The sequence below is a fragment of the Canis aureus genome, chromosome 22 (genome assembly GCF_053574225.1).
Source record: "Canis aureus isolate CA01 chromosome 22, VMU_Caureus_v.1.0, whole genome shotgun sequence".
NCBI lineage: Eukaryota > Metazoa > Chordata > Mammalia > Carnivora > Canidae > Canis > Canis aureus.
In genome coordinates this window covers 5,719,167-5,737,202 of record NC_135632.1, presented here as the reverse complement: position 1 = coordinate 5,737,202, position 18,036 = coordinate 5,719,167, and the positions used below count along the sequence as shown (strand labels likewise).

Below are 18,036 nucleotides of genomic sequence, written 5' to 3'. Positions count from 1 at the left end.
CAGGTCCCGCCCTTTTGTAGATAATAGTCTTCAGCAGATCACCCTCACATTTCATTCTTTTTCATGCTTTTTCTGTGTACCATAATCACGAATGAGATCCATCAGTCACGCAGCTGATAACCCCAGGGAACATAACCTGTGTTGATGGAGTAGCCGTGTTCCATCAAAACCTTGTCACACAGAGAATATCTGTCAGGTGAATTTTTTTTTTTTTTGCTCCCACATATATTATAAATTCAGGATGCCCTTATTCTTCGTGCAAAACTTCTGGAATAGCGTTCCTTCTTTCTCTAATTTGATCACTTAAGTTATGTAACTGATAGAGATTATAATACCATCTTTGTTTAGCAGTGCCTGCATCTTTTATATTTAAAATTCCTCAGGACAAGAGACATCTGTGTACAATGTAGCTGCAGTGTGACTTACAATAACTTTGTGTTTTTGTTATCTCAGCAAGAGATCACTTGCAAGGAGACAATGCACCCTTTGTGATTTCTAGTAAAACACTGCATACTTTTACATGTCTAGCATATGTACAGCATGGTGGAGGTCAGGAAGGATAAATTCATTACATGCCTGCCATCACTCCAGAAATCCACCTCCCAACAGAACTGATGTGGAAGTTGAAACCTTGCCTGACGTCCCAAATGATACAGGAATCAGGGATGGCCCCTGAACTGTAAAACCAAAGCTCTAACTGCACCTTCTGTATTTATGTCCTAAATTGACCAATTAGTGAACAGATTTCATATGAAAGTAAACATCTAAGTATCTTAAATATTTTATTTGGAACATATGTACGACTTCAGCCTGTTTTCTAAACCCGGGCCCATCAACATGATAATTTAGCTTCACATAAAATATTTCATCAGGTTTTGAGAAAAAAAACTCTCCAACCTGGAAAATAAGAAAAGAAAAAGTCAGACACGGTGAGAGATTGCCAGCAAGTAGACAGTAGATCTGTTATTACAAAGGCAAAAATGAATCCAACTTGTTATTTTATGACTTGTCCTGCCTTTTACTTGGCATAACCACTTTTTGAGGTTTTAAGTAAAGATCCAGGGCAGGCGGTGTTAGGAGCTTGGTTGCAAATGTCCCTGTGGCGGCAGCTCCTTGGAAAGGGGCTGCTTTGCCTGAATGCTGCACTGTCTCCCCTCACACTGAGTTTAGCCTTTTATAACTGACCTCTCTTTTAGGAAGCTCTCCAGAGGACCGCGGTTCCTAACTCTGTACCACCAGACTTAGGGTAGTTGGAGGTGGCTTATGCAGAAAGCATTTAACTATGCTAGAGATTTGAAAGACACGTGTGTCATAGCATTAGTAAACTTTACACCTATAAAATGTAGGTTGGGATGTATTTTGGGAAGAATAATCCCCGAAGCGTATTAGTTAGCAGCTTGTAAGTTTTGAAAGTGAAAAGGATACGTGGCCTAAACAATTCTCTGATAATTTTTATGATTTTGGAGTCCCTTTTATTACTTGGTGAACTCAGTAGTAAAAAATGATCACATGACTTCACTTTTTAGGTCTCAGCTAAACCGAGAGAGAAAATGCTTGAGTGTTTGCCATTTCCACATTGCTTCACTACGAGGCAAAACAACTCACATATTAATATTGTCTCAGTATTTGTTCTCTGTCTGAAGTCTTAAAGCCTTTCTCAAATTTTGAGACCTCAAATTGGATGGATGTACTTGAGCCTTTAAGCTCAGTTTAGCTTCCCTAATATGGAGATTGCTAAAAAGCTGTATTGGAGGTTAGGTTGCTGATGTCAAGCAGTTAACTTTTGTCTTTTAAATCTAGCCTCTGAAAATGGAATTAAGAAACTTCTGCTTAATTTTATTTTGTCTTAATAGCAGTTTGTGAACAACTGATACAGCCTTGAGGTTGGCATAACAAGACTAAATTATTTTAATTATGCAGTTCTGTTAAACATCTTTTACAAGGCTGAAAGTTTATGCGATTTTTTTTTTTCCCTGGAAATTCCAAGATAGTTTCCAGGGACTTTTTCTTTTCAGATATAGTCTGTTAGCTTAAGAGATGTCTCTATTATGTGTCTATATAATATATATATATATTATATACACACACATAGATATATATACACACACATAAATCTTTGTATACATATGTATGTATATGTATGTATATATAGGGGTGGGTAGGGAGAGGGGGAAGTGAATTTTTACACTCAGCTATATAAAGGAATCTTTCAAAAGCACAAACAAGGCAGCCTGTGTCAGGAAAAACACGTAAAAGAACGCTAGATTTGCTGTAATTTAGGAGGAAGGCAAGATTGACGATCCATGAGCCTTCATTTCTTTATCTACTAAATTGGGTGGTTGACTTAGCCCTATTTCTCGATTCTGCTCCAACTCTAAGATTCCATAATTTATTAACTGCAGGATTAAAAGTGAAAAAGAAAAATAGAAGAAGAGTAATCCCAGTGATCACAGTGGAGCTAAAAAGCTATTAACTAGGTTCCTAATCCTAGCCAGAGGGTTTGTTGCTGTTTGAATATTGAGTAACAACTTTGCAAACTTGCATTTCATTACCATCACAAGTGTCTTATTCTGGTCCTAAAGACCAATATATCTCAGATTTGAAGCTGGAATTCTTAGAGAAAGTACAAGTCTTTATCACGTGTAATTTTTACCAGTTGATTTTTATAGCACTTAATTTTATTCCATTTCAATCCATTTTTCCTTTTATTTTGCTGTGTGAGTCATCTTACTGCGCTTCACAGAGTATAATGTAATATCCTCAGCACCTAATAAGCTGGCAGATACATTTCCATTTGAATGTAGATGCTATGGAAAATTTAACTGAATTAGGCTATAATGCCTCACTTACTTTTAAGTGGCCCATGTTGGAAGATTAATGAAGAGATCTTACAGCTTATTGTTATATTTTAGAAATGCAGCAATCTGACACTTTGGGAAGGTAGATTAGGACAAGTGCAAGGCTGAAATTTAAATATGTAGGCAGAATGAAAAAATATTGCAGCCAACTAGGGAAGTGAGCAGGCTCTTGAACGTCATAGCCATTCTTTGTTCGGTTTTAATGTCTGTCATGAAAATGAGGGATATGAAAATAATTGCTTACTTGTATGTCCGTTTGGATGATGAATTAGGACAGGTCTTCTTTAGGTACTGTCTCATTTGCCCTTAATTAACAGATAAGTTTTAGTTTGCAGAATATTAGACATTAATAGTCGGAGGTAGCAAAGATAGGCTAACATGGGTGGCGTTCCTAATTCTACAGTGAACTGCGAATGTATCATGTATTTATTTAAAGTAACTAAAGCTTGAATTCTAAGGGGGAGAACGCTTGGCTCTTAAGTGATTTGGTTAATTTAGGGGAAGTAGTGACTTAAGGCACACCTCCATGTGTAGAGATTTCTAAGTAAATTTTTTTAAATGAGGATTTTCAGACACATTACAGAAGTGGAGAGAGTACTGTTAATGTACCATAATCAGGTGTTGACAGTTTTTGATATTTGTTGATCTTGTTTCTATCGTCCTACTCTTTCTTGGGGTGGGGCGTGATGGGCTCAGGTATTTTAAGGCAAATCTTGCATGGCATATCCTGTGTCAGTGCTTTAATATGCCTCTTTTACGTGTAAAAACTTTATTTATAAAGAAAATCGAGGAACTCCTTTATCTTTTTTCCTTCAGAAACACTTAAATTTAAAGATAGCTATGAGCTAGAAGAGTAGCCCAACTATATATAGAAGGACTTATAAAATCAGTTCTTATAATGAACCATTGTGTTCCTCCAAATTATTATTTGAAAAGTATCCAATTTTCAAAAGCCCCACAAAAGACATGTTTAGTTTCTTGTGTTAGTTTGTGGCTGTTGTTTTTAGTTTGAATTTTTTGTTTTGTTTTGTCTGCAAGAGGAGAGGGTGGTGGGAAATCCATTTTCATTTTTTGGGGGGTGGGTAGCGGGCATGTGCCATGACCTGATGAAACGAGAGGAGATGCTCTGAGGCATCTTCGCTGGGAGAACATCTGACCCGCTTTCACTGGCCGGTGACAGCCACCAGCGTCTCCCGGCAGCACTGCCAGCGGTCATGGTCCCTCCCCAGCTCTGGGTAAATCACTGAGTAGCCACACTGCAGTGGCTTCAAGCATCGAGCTGATGGACAGGCCCTGGCATTTCCCTCGCCTGCCACGACCGTCCAAGCAGGGGTGTCAGCCTGGTGGCCCAGGAAGCCGGCTGAAAATGGGCAGGACGTGATGGCCAAGAAATTTGGTCTTGGTGAAATGTGATGCATTGGCCTGCGGGATCATCTAACTAAAATTTACCCAACAAGAATAAAGTGTTGCATATGTATCTGAATATGGAAAGATAATTCAAGAAAAAAAAAAGTCAGAGGAGGGCTTTAGGGCTTCCAGGGATGCTGGAAGTGTTAACAAGACAGATTGCCACCCCCTTATCTTCTGCCCAGCACCCCTGGATCCTTTGCATTCTCACAGGTCAAAAAAGGACCTGTACTTGCTTTTCGCGTAGACAAAGCAGAATTGACTCCATCGTGTTGCTTCTTGAAACGTGTGTTATTCTCATATCTGGGATGTCTTTTAGACGGGTACGTTACAAGGAGTTAAGCCCGTTTGCTCCTTGTGAGAATAGTTATATGTTGCAGTAAATACAGATGAATTTGCCCAAGAGGAGTTGTTTTTTTTTTTTTTCTCCCACAAATAAAGCCTTGGTGTTAAAAGGCTCCTCTTGGCAACCTGTTTATAGCTCTTTTCACAATGAAGTGTAGAGAATTGAAGATTAATTCCATTGAAATCATAAATGCACTGCAGCCTGTAGATTATCAGCTAGTCAAGATAAACACCACTGATTACTGTTGAATCATGCATACAAATATTTACAACATTTTGGGTAATGAATTCATAGAAATAAATAATAATTATAATAATAGAGACCTGGTACTTAAGTTTCTGTGTATTTCTCAAGTCCTGGGAGGAATATTTTCCCACTGGTTAATGCTATTGTATAATTTAACAAGGGTAGGAAGTATTTGCAATGCAATGTTAGTCACATTTATTTCCCTTTAGACTTAAGAACATCCAAGTTTGGATGCCAACCCTTTGTTTCCTGGAGAAATGTCTCTTGCTACAGGACACATCAACATATTCATAAATTCATAGTTTTAAGCAAAATACGAAATTACAGTTTACAAAAGAAGTTTTTTTTTTTTTTCTTAATTTCAGGAACAGTTTTCAAATTTACAACTGAAAATGTAAAATTGACAACGTTGGCTTTTGTCTTAAGACCGTATACAGATGTTTGACTCTGATGTCTTAGAAAACATTCTCACAGAGGGTCCTCAAGGGCTATAAATTGAGCTGCACTCCAATTGTTTATATCAACTCTTTCAATCTTCGGATGAATACCTCCAGACAGCTCTGCCTTCGTAGCTAAAATCTCTGAAATGAGAGGTTCTTTGAAAGTGCCATTGTTACTTGTGGTTTACACCTGAAATATGAAGCTGTTTTAGAAGCAGGATGAAATGTGTATGGCGGGTAAGACTTGCTGACTAATAGTTGTTGGGAGCTTTCCATTTGTCGGATTGTTCATGTAGATGATCATGCATTAGATCTAGCTGAGCAGGAGTCACAGCCCAAGAGTCTAAAATAGCACTTTGTGGGGAGATGGCGTGTTTTTCGGAAGAAGAGCTTGCCGTGAAGAGTGCAGAAGGATCCTGCCATCTGTCCCAGCTCAGGTCTCAGCAGGGGACCTGAGGGGTAGTGTAGGCCACTCTGTGTCTTCTGGGGAAGCTGTGATTCCACGGGGCCACCTCAAGCTCTGCCTGAGGTTCGCTTCCCCATCTTCTCCTGGCTGTGTCTCTCTTTTTCCCTGATCGTCCCTTTTTTCCTCCCTTTGCCTGGACTCAGAAGTAGAGGTCGTGCTTGGCCTCTCACACGTGGCTTCCTGCTGCTTTGCAGGAACCCCACCACCAAGGCCCTGGGGAGAATACGGCACTAAGAGTGAGGCTCTTCCAAGCAGTTGGAAAGGTTTCATCGTAAGAAGCTATTAATAATGGTTCTAGTCATTCCTTCCTTTAGAGGCATCTTCCTTTTTGATAAGATGACATGTACTTTTTTTTTTTTTTTTTTTTTTAGTAGAGTCATGCTTGGGTAGGACGCTTTTTCTATTAGATGGACCGAGTCCTTGTTCTTAATATGGACCTTTGAATCTGGGTTCATTTGCAACCACTTGCTGCTCCCCTGTTGCACCATGACCCATGGAGTGTGTAGACGAGGCACTGTAGCTAAGGATGGGAGAGTGGTTATTGCGCCCATGTTAAGAAGTTCAAACCCAGGACACCTGAGTGGCTTAGTGGTTGAGCGTCTACCTTCGGCTCAGGTCCTGGGATCGAGTTCCGCACCACGCTTCCCACAGGAAGCCTGCTTCTCCCTCTGCCTGTGTCTCTGCCCCTCTCTGTGTGTCTCTCATGAATAAGTAAATGAAATCTTTACAAAAAAAAAAAAAAAAGTTCAAACCCTGATACTGCCCCTTGCCAGTCACATGGCTGTTAACTAATTTCTTGCCTGTTCTGTCATCCTGCATGGGATGATCATAGTACCTGCTGAAAGGGGATTGTAAAGGTTTAAATCGGGAAAGAAGACCTATGAAGCCCTTAAAACCGTGCTTAGCACACATTATATGACAATAAATAGTAGTTGTCATTGTGTACCCAAAGACACATTGTTAATAGAATTAAAACCTATGCTGTGAAACACCTCAGGTATTTATTTGGAGGTCACATTCATGATTCAGAATCTTTGGCAGTTACTTGTTTAGAATTCTCTAACCTCTTCTACAGTACCTTACATTTCTTTTATAATGGAAACCATCACAGATTTTTTAAAAGACTATTATGTTAATTTATTGTTCAGTAAAATGCACAGTGATCAAACTGCAGGGCACAAGGACTGAGTATTAAGACTATTTCTTCTGTTCTTACTATTTAAATGACAGGTAGTAGTAGTGTCCTATATTTATACTTGTTCCTATATTTATAAGTTTTAATTATTTGTTGTTATTTGAGCTAAACTCATATTCTATTATTATGAAATAATAATAGTATAATATACGTAATTGGTATAATGTAGTGTAAACACGTTTCTCAGTGCTGTAGCCTCTCTGAATTTGTTTGAATGCTTAATAGGATATTCCTACTTGAGGTTTATACAATAATAATAACTAGACAATTTTTGGAAAACTATTTTTAAATGTGCTTACAAAAGATTTTCTCTTTGAAGATTTGCAAAATGTTTTACAATTCTAATAATACAAATAATTCATACCCCATGTACTATGTTGCATCATCATTAGGAGTTTTAAAAATGTCTATTTGTGGTAGACTGAATATGCTACCAACTATATTTTGACTAATAACGTGATTGTCTCTCAGGTTTAACATACACTAAACAACTTAAAACTAGGTTGGAAACAATGGCAATTAAATATAAAGACTTGTGTAAGAGGGTACCACTGACATTTCTCATAATTAACCTTGAGTATTTTTATTGAAGACACTAGGAAACTGACACAGGAATTCCTATACATGTAGACTATGGTTATTTCTGAAAACATTTTATTAGAATGTCCCCTTTGCCAACCAGTGATCGTTAATGTCAAGTAATTACAGCATTTTCCCTTCCACTACAAACCACCTGTGGATGCCCAGTGGCTTTTCTTGGAGGCCTAAATATTCAAATCATTTCAGCTTTTCTTTCAAACTATTGTTCTGATTGTACTTTATATTTTTGGCAAGATGCCTTTTCCTTTCCTGGGACCATTCCAAATTGCTCAGAATTATCTTCATTAGATTTACGGGAACAGATTTTTCTAAATGACATTTTAATAATTGCTGCAAATAAGTGACAAAGAACTACGAAGTCCTAGTAGGGTTGGTGGGGGCTTTTGTGTCTTTGTTTCTTTATTTTTGTTTTTGGGTTGTTTTGAGGCTTTTAAAATTTGTTCTTTTTGGCTTGTTTGTTTGTTTTGGTCAAAGATTCAGATAAAGATGTTAAAGTACCGTGCCTTGGCTCCATTTGAATTGCTGATGGACTCTAATTTCCTTAAGATAGACTGGAGCTAATGAAATAGGATGCTTACATTATAAGGCAATTAAATGCCCTCTACATAGGTATCATTTGTAAAAGCAAAGAGAGCTTTAAAAAACCACAGGCTGCCACAAGGTGAGCTGATATTAATTCTAAACAACAAAGAAGTCTTCTTAAAGATTTCTCTGAGGCCTGAGGATTTTTATACCATTGTTCAATAGCACATTTCATGTTGTAGAAACTTGAGATGAAGGCACCCTTTCACTATCCAATCACTTACTGTGTTCTCCGTGGTTGAGAACCCTCCCTTTGTTACACACTCGAAGTTTAAAAGATGCGTCATCAAGTATAAAAATAGGAAGTGCCCACAAAATCCAACATTAACAGTTGTAGAACACATTGGTCCTTGGAACGCCTAAAATACAGTGCCTGAAATGATCAGAGGAGGAAAGAGTGGGATAATTTGAGAAGTTGAAACCCTCCTTATCTTCCAGATTGCTCGAATTGGACTCTTTCCTTGCCTCCAAGTTCAAAGTTTATCTTCAGGTCTAACTGGCACTCAGCTAGATAGAAGAAACGGGAGACAGAAGATAAGGGGAGAGAACAGAAAAACAAGAGTGAGGATGGAAGAACTTTCAGATTATTAACTGATTACTGTGGATAAGCCCCCAAAGAGGTTTTTGAAAGAATTTTTATAACTTTTGCCTCCTCATCTTTGCCCCAAAGGCTTGGCTAAATGCATCTGGAGTATTGTGAGCTTGAATAAAGGCTGTATCTAATACCTCTCTACATTATATTCAGCCCTTCCCATGAGAGTGACTACAGTTTCACATGCTATATATATATTTTTAAATATTTTATTTATTTATTCATGAGAGACACAGAAAGATAGAGAGTGAGGCAGAGACACAGGTAGAAGGAGAAGCAGGCTCCATGCAGGGAGCCCAACATGGGATTCGATCCCGGGTCTCCAGGATCAGGCCCTGGGCTGAAGGCGGCGCTAAACTGCTAAGCCACCCTGGCTGCCCCATGCTATATTTTCCTATGGCTTTTACACGTTCCTCCTGTATTGAGCTTTTTTTCCAAAAGTCATCTGTGAGTGTTTACTCACTTCAAACGTGTACATATTCTAGCGCACATTTCTCTATAAGCATTTACTGTTTTTTATTTTCCCCTTTGAATATTGATATATTTTTGCTTGGCATTCCACAGGAAGATTCTTTGAGTTGTCAAAATATTCATAAGCCACTTTCCCCTCCATATATGTTTTATAGCAAGTTCTGATGCCATAGCACTTGAGAAGTACCTAGTAAATAAATAAAACAGGGGTGGGGGTGAGATAGAGTAAACTGACTTTGTGTCAGAAAATGTTCCCTTGCCTTTAGACAGATCCAAGTTGCAAAAATCGTACATCCTTTCCCAAACTAAGATTTCATACTAGGTATTATAATTACAACAAGTTTTGCATTTACATTACATTTTACCTAAAAGGCAGCCCTAGACTCTGCCCATATTCAGAATTACTTGTAACAAAGCCTGGATTGAAAGATGAACGCATCTGGATTTGGAGAAATAAGTACAGATATGGGTATGTGGCAAGGAAGCAGAAGTGTATAGGTTTCCTTGCTAGAACCATATCTAGGTATTTTAGGCAGAGTGGAAAAAATCCCAGGGCATATTGAATTAGTAGGTATCCTTTCTTGTTAGAAAATAAAAATGAAAAAAAAAAAAACAAAAAAAAAACAAACCCTACCTATACATGCACACTATTATTTTAAGAAAGATTCCTGCTTACAGTTGGGATATTTTAAATTTTGATGAAATATAAAAAGGTGGGCACGTTTCGACGGGTTACTTCTTGAAACATTAGAGCCGAACAGGGGACATACAGGTGTGCTGTTGAGTGGAAAATCACTTATCAGAAAATCCATTTGGGGGATGATCTAGCATATTCAAGAATTAGCAAAATTTAATTTTTCCATGTTCGCGTTTTTATGAAAATTGGTCTTAATGGACAAATAATCATTTTTTTTTCTTTTCTCACATGTTAGTTTCCACATGTGTTTCTGTAAAGGTATGTTTCCATCCCTTTGAAAGACGTGACCTAGTGTAGCTTTGTAAGGTAGTAGAGTGAAAAAAGGCTCAAGTTGATACTTCTCTAAAGTGCCTAACTTCATTTCAAAATGAGCAACCCCTAAAACAAAAAACAAAACAAAACAAAAAAACAAAATGAGCAACCCAGTTAGAGTTTGAAGAGTCTAGTTGTTTGGTGTTGAATAATTGATTGACTTAGTGCTTTGTGTTTCGACTGCTCTTTGACACCCTAACCTGCTTGAGTACAGGGATGGTATTTTGTTTTTGTTTTTTTTTTTTTGAGGCCGGGGACATATTAGGCATTTGGTGTATTTGTCAATCGATTTAGAAACAGCCTTAGTGTAACTCAGTAGTCATAACACACTCCTTGGTTACCCAAGGAAGGTATATTTAGACTTGTTTAGTAAGCAGAGGTGGTAATGTTTAATCAAGTAAGCAATCTAAGTATGACATAGTTTGCCTTTAAACCCACTTGGCAGGAAAGGGAGCCAAAAGGAAAACTAGCTGACCATTCTTACGCAGTGGTTCAACCAAGTGCCACTCAAGACAGTGATTTATTAAGGGAAAGGAAACATTTTTCTTTCCTAAAATCGTAACGTACAATCATCAGCCATGACTCTGTGATAGAATCCTTATCCCTTGCCACGTAACATTTTTAAAAAGGGGTAAAAAGCTGGAGAAATCACACTTTGTGTTAAAGGAACTCGAGAGAACAGGCAAGTTAAGACTTTCCGGCCCCTTCCTTAAAGCTTCCAGCAATTTGACATGTGAAAGAGAAAACAGAACTTTGAAAATCCAGAGTGAATGGGGGGAAAAAAAAGTATGCTGTTCTAGGAGCTCATTTTCATTTTTTTGTACTACTTCTCTCGTCCATGAATGCTGTTGGGTACGCATCCCAGGCAGTTATGCAGGGTGCGTTACAACTTTAATATTTTTTTTTTCATTTGGAAGCCAGTTGTCCTCAGTGGCAGCATTTGGTAGGAGTTGGCTAGGTGCCCTGTTCTGTTAGCTCTCCCTCTTTCATCAGGCACCGTCCATCTCTCTCTTATTTTTCTTGCCTTTTAAATTCAGTTTCTGTTATTCTGTTATCCTAACATTTTCTGCAACTTTGTTTTTGTCTTAGCATTCTTAGTTCTAGAATGCTACTTTATTTTGTGTGTCATCATAGACTTCTCAGTGTTGAGTCTCCCAGTAACCTCACCTTCAAGGGGTGGTTCTCACTGGGAGAGAGATAGGGGGCAGGCGCCACCCTTCAGGTCAGACCCAGAAAGGAAGACCTCCCTGATGCCACCTCTGGATGCCAGAAGCCCATGTCACAGGGGCTCTCTTGTAAGCTGGTACCAGTGTTTTGATTCAAGTTCCTACCAAATTGCTCTAAAATCTCTATCATCCACTAAAAGCTTCTCCGTCATCAGACTGCTTGCAAATAATGATTTTGTGCAAACTGACTTGCCTGTGGATGCTGAGACGCGTCCCACCTTCTGTGACAACTACAGCAGGGAGGGTGAGGGTGGCATTCCACCTTAACCTGGGGGGCTCTTTTGAGGTCCACAGAGCTCCTTAAAGGAGTTCTTGATTTCAGTGGGGAGGGTGGGATATTCAAAGCCCCACCCCCACCCCCAAGGCTTTATTTTAATTCCAGGCCTGCAGCTTTCTGGAGAGTGAGTCCCTAGCACACAGAGGAGTCTGTGACCTTCCACAGCTCAGGAGCTGCCCGTATGCCCTGCACAGAGCCAGCAAGTATCCTGCAAAGAGCAGAGATGTGAAAACTTCTGGTTCTAGAGAAATACTGTCTCATGAATAGAGAATACATTAGATCGAATTAGATGAGCTGGTGTGAAGGATCCATTGTAACAAGATCAACAAAGGTTTGTTATCCCTGTGGAATAGCTGCCACGGGGCTAATTCCCCAGTGACCGCTCTTGAGTTGTTTTTGGAGGAATCCTCTGGGCCGTTCTGCGTTGTATTGATACGGAGGCTGGGAGCTGAATGCTTTTAGTACATAGATGTGTTATGATACCCTTCAGGGCTCTTTTACCTTGAGAACCGTGTTGCCATCATGCTGGAAGAAATAACGTGAACAAAAACCCTTTAGAGCGTATCCCTTATAATTTGTGACTAAGAGAAGGAGAGTGTTGTTGCCTTCACGTCCCTCAGACTCCCTTTTTACATGATGGCCATCGAGCAGATGTATGTATCGTGCTCACAGCACCTGAGTAAGTCCATGCCATGGAAGGGAGGTTCAGATTTATTATTTATTAGACTTGATGCCTACTTAGACAAAATGGGAATTTGACTTTGCAACATGTGTTAGTTATTTGGGTAACAGAGTGACAAACATTTTCATACTACTTTTCAAAATGTAAAATATAAATAATTTGTATTTGAATTATCATAGACACCATATGCTTAGTAGACAACAGAAGTCTGTGTTTTGTTCTAAGGAAAGTTACACTTGAGAGGGGGCGGTAGATGGAGGTTGGCTATAACGAGTGGAAACGTTCTCCTTTTGGTCCATATATCAGGGTATCTTAAAAGCTTTTAAAAAATATGTTTCATATGTAAAATAATCCTTTATCCCCAATGAGTGTTGCTCTCTGTTTTTGTTTTGGTTTTTTTGTTTGTTTGTTTGTTTTTTGGTTTATTTTGTTGTTTTTTGTTGTTTTTTGTTTTTTTTTGTTTTTTTTTTTGGCCTGGCTAGAGAATTTTAGAAAAATAATTGAAGGTAAAATGTATTCATTTTGAAAACAGTACAAACTCAGTTCAAATGATTTTTAGAAGTTGCATTTTTTTTTTAAAAATTACATTTCATTGTCAGTTTAAAAACCATAAAGCCTAATGACTATAATGATGATACTGGAGGATCAACACATCTTAGAAAAAGAAACTAAACAACAAATAGATTATAGCCACAGTGTTTTTGACATCCTTTCGGGTAGCACTGACGTGGTTGGTGCTGGTTGTTGGACCCAATCAGACAGGCACCCAAGCAGGTTGTTTGCAACGCTCACTGCCAGGTGCAGAGTTTATATGATGTTTGCTTTCCAACTTTTGATTTTAAAACTTAAAATCTCAATCTGCAGAGGGAGGACCTTCTTGCTCGATAAAACAGACATTCTTTTGTGTTTCTTGGGAAATGTCTAATTTGATAAACCCATGCCGTCAGGTGTTTATAATTCTGGACTTTGTGCCGTTAGATAGGCCGTGTCCGGAGTTGGCCAACTGTTTGTCTGAGTATCGCTTACAGATTTGATTCTTTAGTGGGCATGTTTTCATAAAGCTTACTTAGATCATTACTATTTACTCATTAGGCCTGCAAAGAAGACCAAATAATGATTGTGTAGTTTTCAGAATTACTTACACTTTTTAATGTAACGCAAGAGAGGTTATACACATCTCCAGTAGGACTCTCAGAAAGCGACCTCGTACTATGTGGTAGCAATACCTGGTTTCAAGATGTGATTTGCATTTTTGTTATAATTTGAAGAGTAAATAGCTTAATTTTTAAAATGAATTTGTAAGGTATTAAAAAGAAACTTTTTTCAAGAATATTTCTTCTTAGGGAGCCTTGGTGGCTCAGTGGTGGAGCATCTGCCTTAGGCTCAGGTCGTGATCCTGGAGACCCAGGATCGAGTCCCCCATCAGGCCCTCCCACAGGGAGCCTGCTTCTCCCTCTGCCTGTGTCTCTCTGTTCTCTCATGAATAAATAAATAAAATCTTTTGAAAAAAACAAAAGAATATTTCTTCTTATACTTAGACTTTTTTTTTGGTTAAATCTTCCAAGAGCCATTGTTGTCTTAAATAAATTACTCTCTAGCCGTCTTTGATGGGAGAGAAAATATCCACAAGGGAAGACAGAGGAGAATTTATAGGACTGGTACTCTCATATACTTTGTAATATTTTATTTCAGGTGATCTTCTATGATTAAAAAAACGAGCCTTCTCTTTCCGAACAACTACTTTCTTTCATCTAAAAATATACTCAGTTTGGGTGGCTCAGTTGATTAGGTCCCAGGGCGTTGGGATCGAGCCCATATTTGGCTCCCTGATTGGTGGGGAGCCTGCTTCTCCCTGTCTCTTTGCCTGCCACTCCCCCTGCTTGTGCTCTCTCTCCGTGTGTCAAATAAATAAATACATAAAATCTTTAAAAGAAATCAAATATACTCAGTTAAAAATCTTTCAGTTATAAATAATCATTTCATATTGATTATCATAAATAATCAAAGGTATACAATATTAATATATTAAATATTCTCTCCGTACCTTTCCCACACGAATGGATAATTCTATTATGCTCGATTGATGAAGGATTAAGTAATTTTTAATTTTCATCAGTCATAGGATGACTTCATTTTATACATAATGAATCATTTCACATCATAATAGATTGAGCCTTTCACAAAACAAATTTTAAAATGTGTCGCTTGCTTTTTTGCAGTGATATTGAAATGAGTACAATCTGGGAACTGCATGATAGAATTTCTACAAAACATTAATATTTATCTTCTGGGTCACCACCTGAAGACTAATAGCACTATGTCCAGAATTCTTGTCATGCACTATGTTAGTAAAACAGTAATAAAAGTGATAGAGTAGTTCACTATTTTATATCCTGTGGCTGGTTATGGTCATCTGGCTAGAGTCTAACCCATATTAATCCCTTGAGTCAACAGTCAGGAACATTCAATGATGTACTTAAAATACTTTTTAACATGTGGTATTTAGAGTGTTTAGAATGTCAAAGGATCCTTTGTAATGATCTTCCCCTTGAGTAATTCAAAAGATATTTTTAAAGTTATTTTTCAAAGAGCACAGTGTTTGAAGACTTTCAGAAAATATAAATCTAGTAGAGGACTTTGGAAAAAGAAAAAAAGCTCAGTTCTAGAGAAAAAAATCACACCCTACACTAGAGTGATATATTACTCAAATAATCTATAAAAAATTCAAGAAAACAGAGTATGTGTTCATTTTTGGTTGAGAAAAGAACTTTTTTTTTTTTTCCGAACAAGAGAATGTGTTTGATGCTCCCTTAGGGAGCTGCACTCCTCTCTATAATTGTGTTTTTCACATTTTATGTTCAAATGTAAATGACTAAAGAGAAAGCATGACATGTTCATATTTTTCATAGAACATATTAAAGCCTGTTTCTATGGCAACAACTTTTAATTGGCAAATCCCATTCTGTTGGTGCTCTCAAGCTTATTTTTCATGGGTATGTTGAATCGTTAGAGACGCTTCACAACGTAAAAGTTGGATTTGGCATTGCTTTTTGGCATGAGGGTGTTCAATGGTCGAGGGTTTATTTCATTAGGTAATTTAGCCATATAGCGTGTTTGTGTCGTAGGTGGCTGCAGAGATGATACATCTATCCCAGCAGCCTGTTGTGTATCAGGAAACCTGCAGAGGGTTGGTGCAGACGCTCAGACTTGCACACTCAGAGCGGCGACGTGTGTGATTCCACAGAGGGGACGTAGGCGACGGTCTGACCTGATAGAACAGAGTGGGAAAAAAAATTAGAATCTTTTCTGGGCTGTATTTCAGATGTTTAAAACAGTGTATCTGGGGTTCCTTATGGCCCTGACTTTAATAGTATAGAGTTGATTGATTTATGAAAAAGCAGCGTTTGCTGCTTACTTTTCAAAAATTTTATCTCTTGCATCGAGGCGGTACAGAATGTTGAAGCAGGTATTTGGTGAGTTGCTTTCAGCTACTGCAGTGTTATAAAAATAGATTAAGTAAACAGACACAGCAGGCCAGTGCAGCTTGGATTTTGAACTCTTCTGAGACCCAGTATAACTTTAATGGTTTATTGGTCTGGGGAGAAAGAAATATGAATCCCCAATGTAATTTTAATATTATATAATGAAAAAAGAATGATTTTACAGCATGGAATCAGGTGTTGTAACTATTATAATTCTTTCAGAGAGCTTGATCCAAAAGCTTCAATTTTTAAGCTATTCTGGTCTACTATTCCGGTCTGCTGTGTGTGTGTGGTTTTTTTTTTTTTTTTTTTTTTTTTTTTGCCTTTGCTATTTTTATATCACTGCAGTAGCATAACCCTGCACCAAGCACAAGACAGCATTGCAGTTGGTGTCGAATGTAAAACTGTTATTAAGCGAAAGCTAAGAAGGCAAATCCTTGGAAAGAAGGGAATTGTCTGCATTGAAGACTTGCAATATTAAAATTGAATTTGCCTTCTAAAAATTAAAATATGAAAAGAGTAAATGACAGTGTATGTTTCCTCCTTCAAAAGCCATGATTTCATATACTCAAGAACTAAAATATGTTTAGTCACCCCCTTTTAATTATTCTCCTCTGTTGCAGATTTTCTGTAAAAGTGTTCCTTTCTTGTATGCGCTCTTTGTCTCATAAACGTGTTCTCATTGCATTTTTCATTAGCAAATGACTTTGCTCCTTTCATTAGAAGTCACAGAAAGCCTTTATGTCTGAATAGTTCAACCTTACCTTGTACCCTTCTAATCCATATATGTTTCCTGAGCAAATTCTGACTCTCATAATATTAAAATGAAATATGTATATATAGAAAACCAATTATGCATATTTGCCATCTGTGTGCATAATAGGTATATACATGTACATCCTCATTTATCTCCAGTAGCCTAAGAAATGTGATTGAAGGGTACTACTAATTTATTTAAAGAGCTTTACCAGGGTCAGTCCAGAAGTGAGTGAGAAAAGTAAAAAGTAAGAATAGAGGTTAGGTGGCCTGCGCCTCCCTGTACTGTGTTCCATTCTCTGAGCCACTGGCCCTAATCACTGTTTTTTTAGGCCAACAGGATGTTACTAGACCCTGTACATTCGTGTCGCCTTTGGGTCTTCAGGAACAATCCCGGAGATTCACAACATGTATACGATTGTGTTAGTGCTTGGGAGGAGCGCTGGGGAGCCCCGTGCTCTGAGTAGGCCTGATGACTCAGCTAGAGAGGGCACCTAATTGGCCGCCCACCTCAGTCTGTCCTTGCTCACTGTTCATGTAAACAGCAACTCTGATGAAATAGAGCATTTCTACGTTTGGGCATCTACAAAGCTCCGGGGGACATAAAGCTTTACAATTACAAGGATCTTTTCATACCAGTCCTGTGCAAATAGCATTTGAAAAAAATGAAGAAAAAAATGTAACAGAAATTAGTTACAGTGTTTAGATTTTTGGTTCTTAGAATCGGAGGAGTCCCAGTCTTATGATTGAGTGGAGGAATGTTCTTCTTCCATCCCCTTTCTACCCTCAATTCCTATACCCAAGAGCATCTGTCTTGGTCATGGATGTTTCGGATTCGCGATTCAGGGCCTACACCTACCTGCCTATATCTGGCCCGGGGTTTATGTCTTTGAAGAGGTATGACTAGACACCTGATGAGCAAAAGGTAGGGCTGAAGGGGGCATAGGATTTTCTGGGAAGTGGCTAAGGATTCTGGTTCAGAGACCTAGCAGTTAACAATTAGAGCTGGAAATCTGGAAACATTTCAATGACAGTATTGGGTGGGTCTTCTCTAAGCACATCTCGTAGTCCACGGGTATTTTATTTACGTAGGTAGGTAGGCAAATGGACTCATGGAAGGAAGCGGTATCTTTATTACCTAAGTCATGCCCTAACATAAGGGCAAAGGAGAAAGGTTAGTTGGTAGTGGAGTAGTTTCTGAGTTACTAGGATATATGAGTAGAAAAAAATATATTAATAAGACCAATAATAAACCTTTTGTGGTTTGGAGCCTAACTCACTTTCATTTATCCTTCCCAGTTCACATGAAATATTTCATAGACCTTGAACTGGGATTAATTTACATATGTGCTCTTTATAGGCGTATGTATATTGATCTGTGTGTGTCTACGTGCACAGACA

General features: G+C 38.2%; 1 protein-coding gene across 28 annotated transcripts in view; it reads left to right on the top strand.

Annotated features, from left to right (window-relative positions):
- MBNL1 (muscleblind like splicing regulator 1) overlaps positions 1-18,036 on the top strand; it is a 279,557-nt gene that overhangs the window by 194,401 nt on the left and 67,120 nt on the right. The window contains exons 1-2 of one of the 28 annotated variants that reach the window (XM_077864664.1): positions 11,386-11,507; positions 11,821-12,046. The exons of 24 other annotated variants lie outside the window; for them this stretch is intronic. In XM_077864664.1, the coding sequence (XP_077720790.1) occupies positions 12,005-12,046 (42 nt within the window). In that variant the 5' untranslated portion in view covers positions 11,386-11,507; positions 11,821-12,004. Of the gene's footprint in view, positions 1-11,348; positions 11,516-11,662; positions 11,683-11,820; positions 12,047-18,036 lie in introns of those variants that run through there. 3 more of the 28 variants (XM_077864663.1, XM_077864666.1, XM_077864660.1) reach the window with 3 other exon arrangements.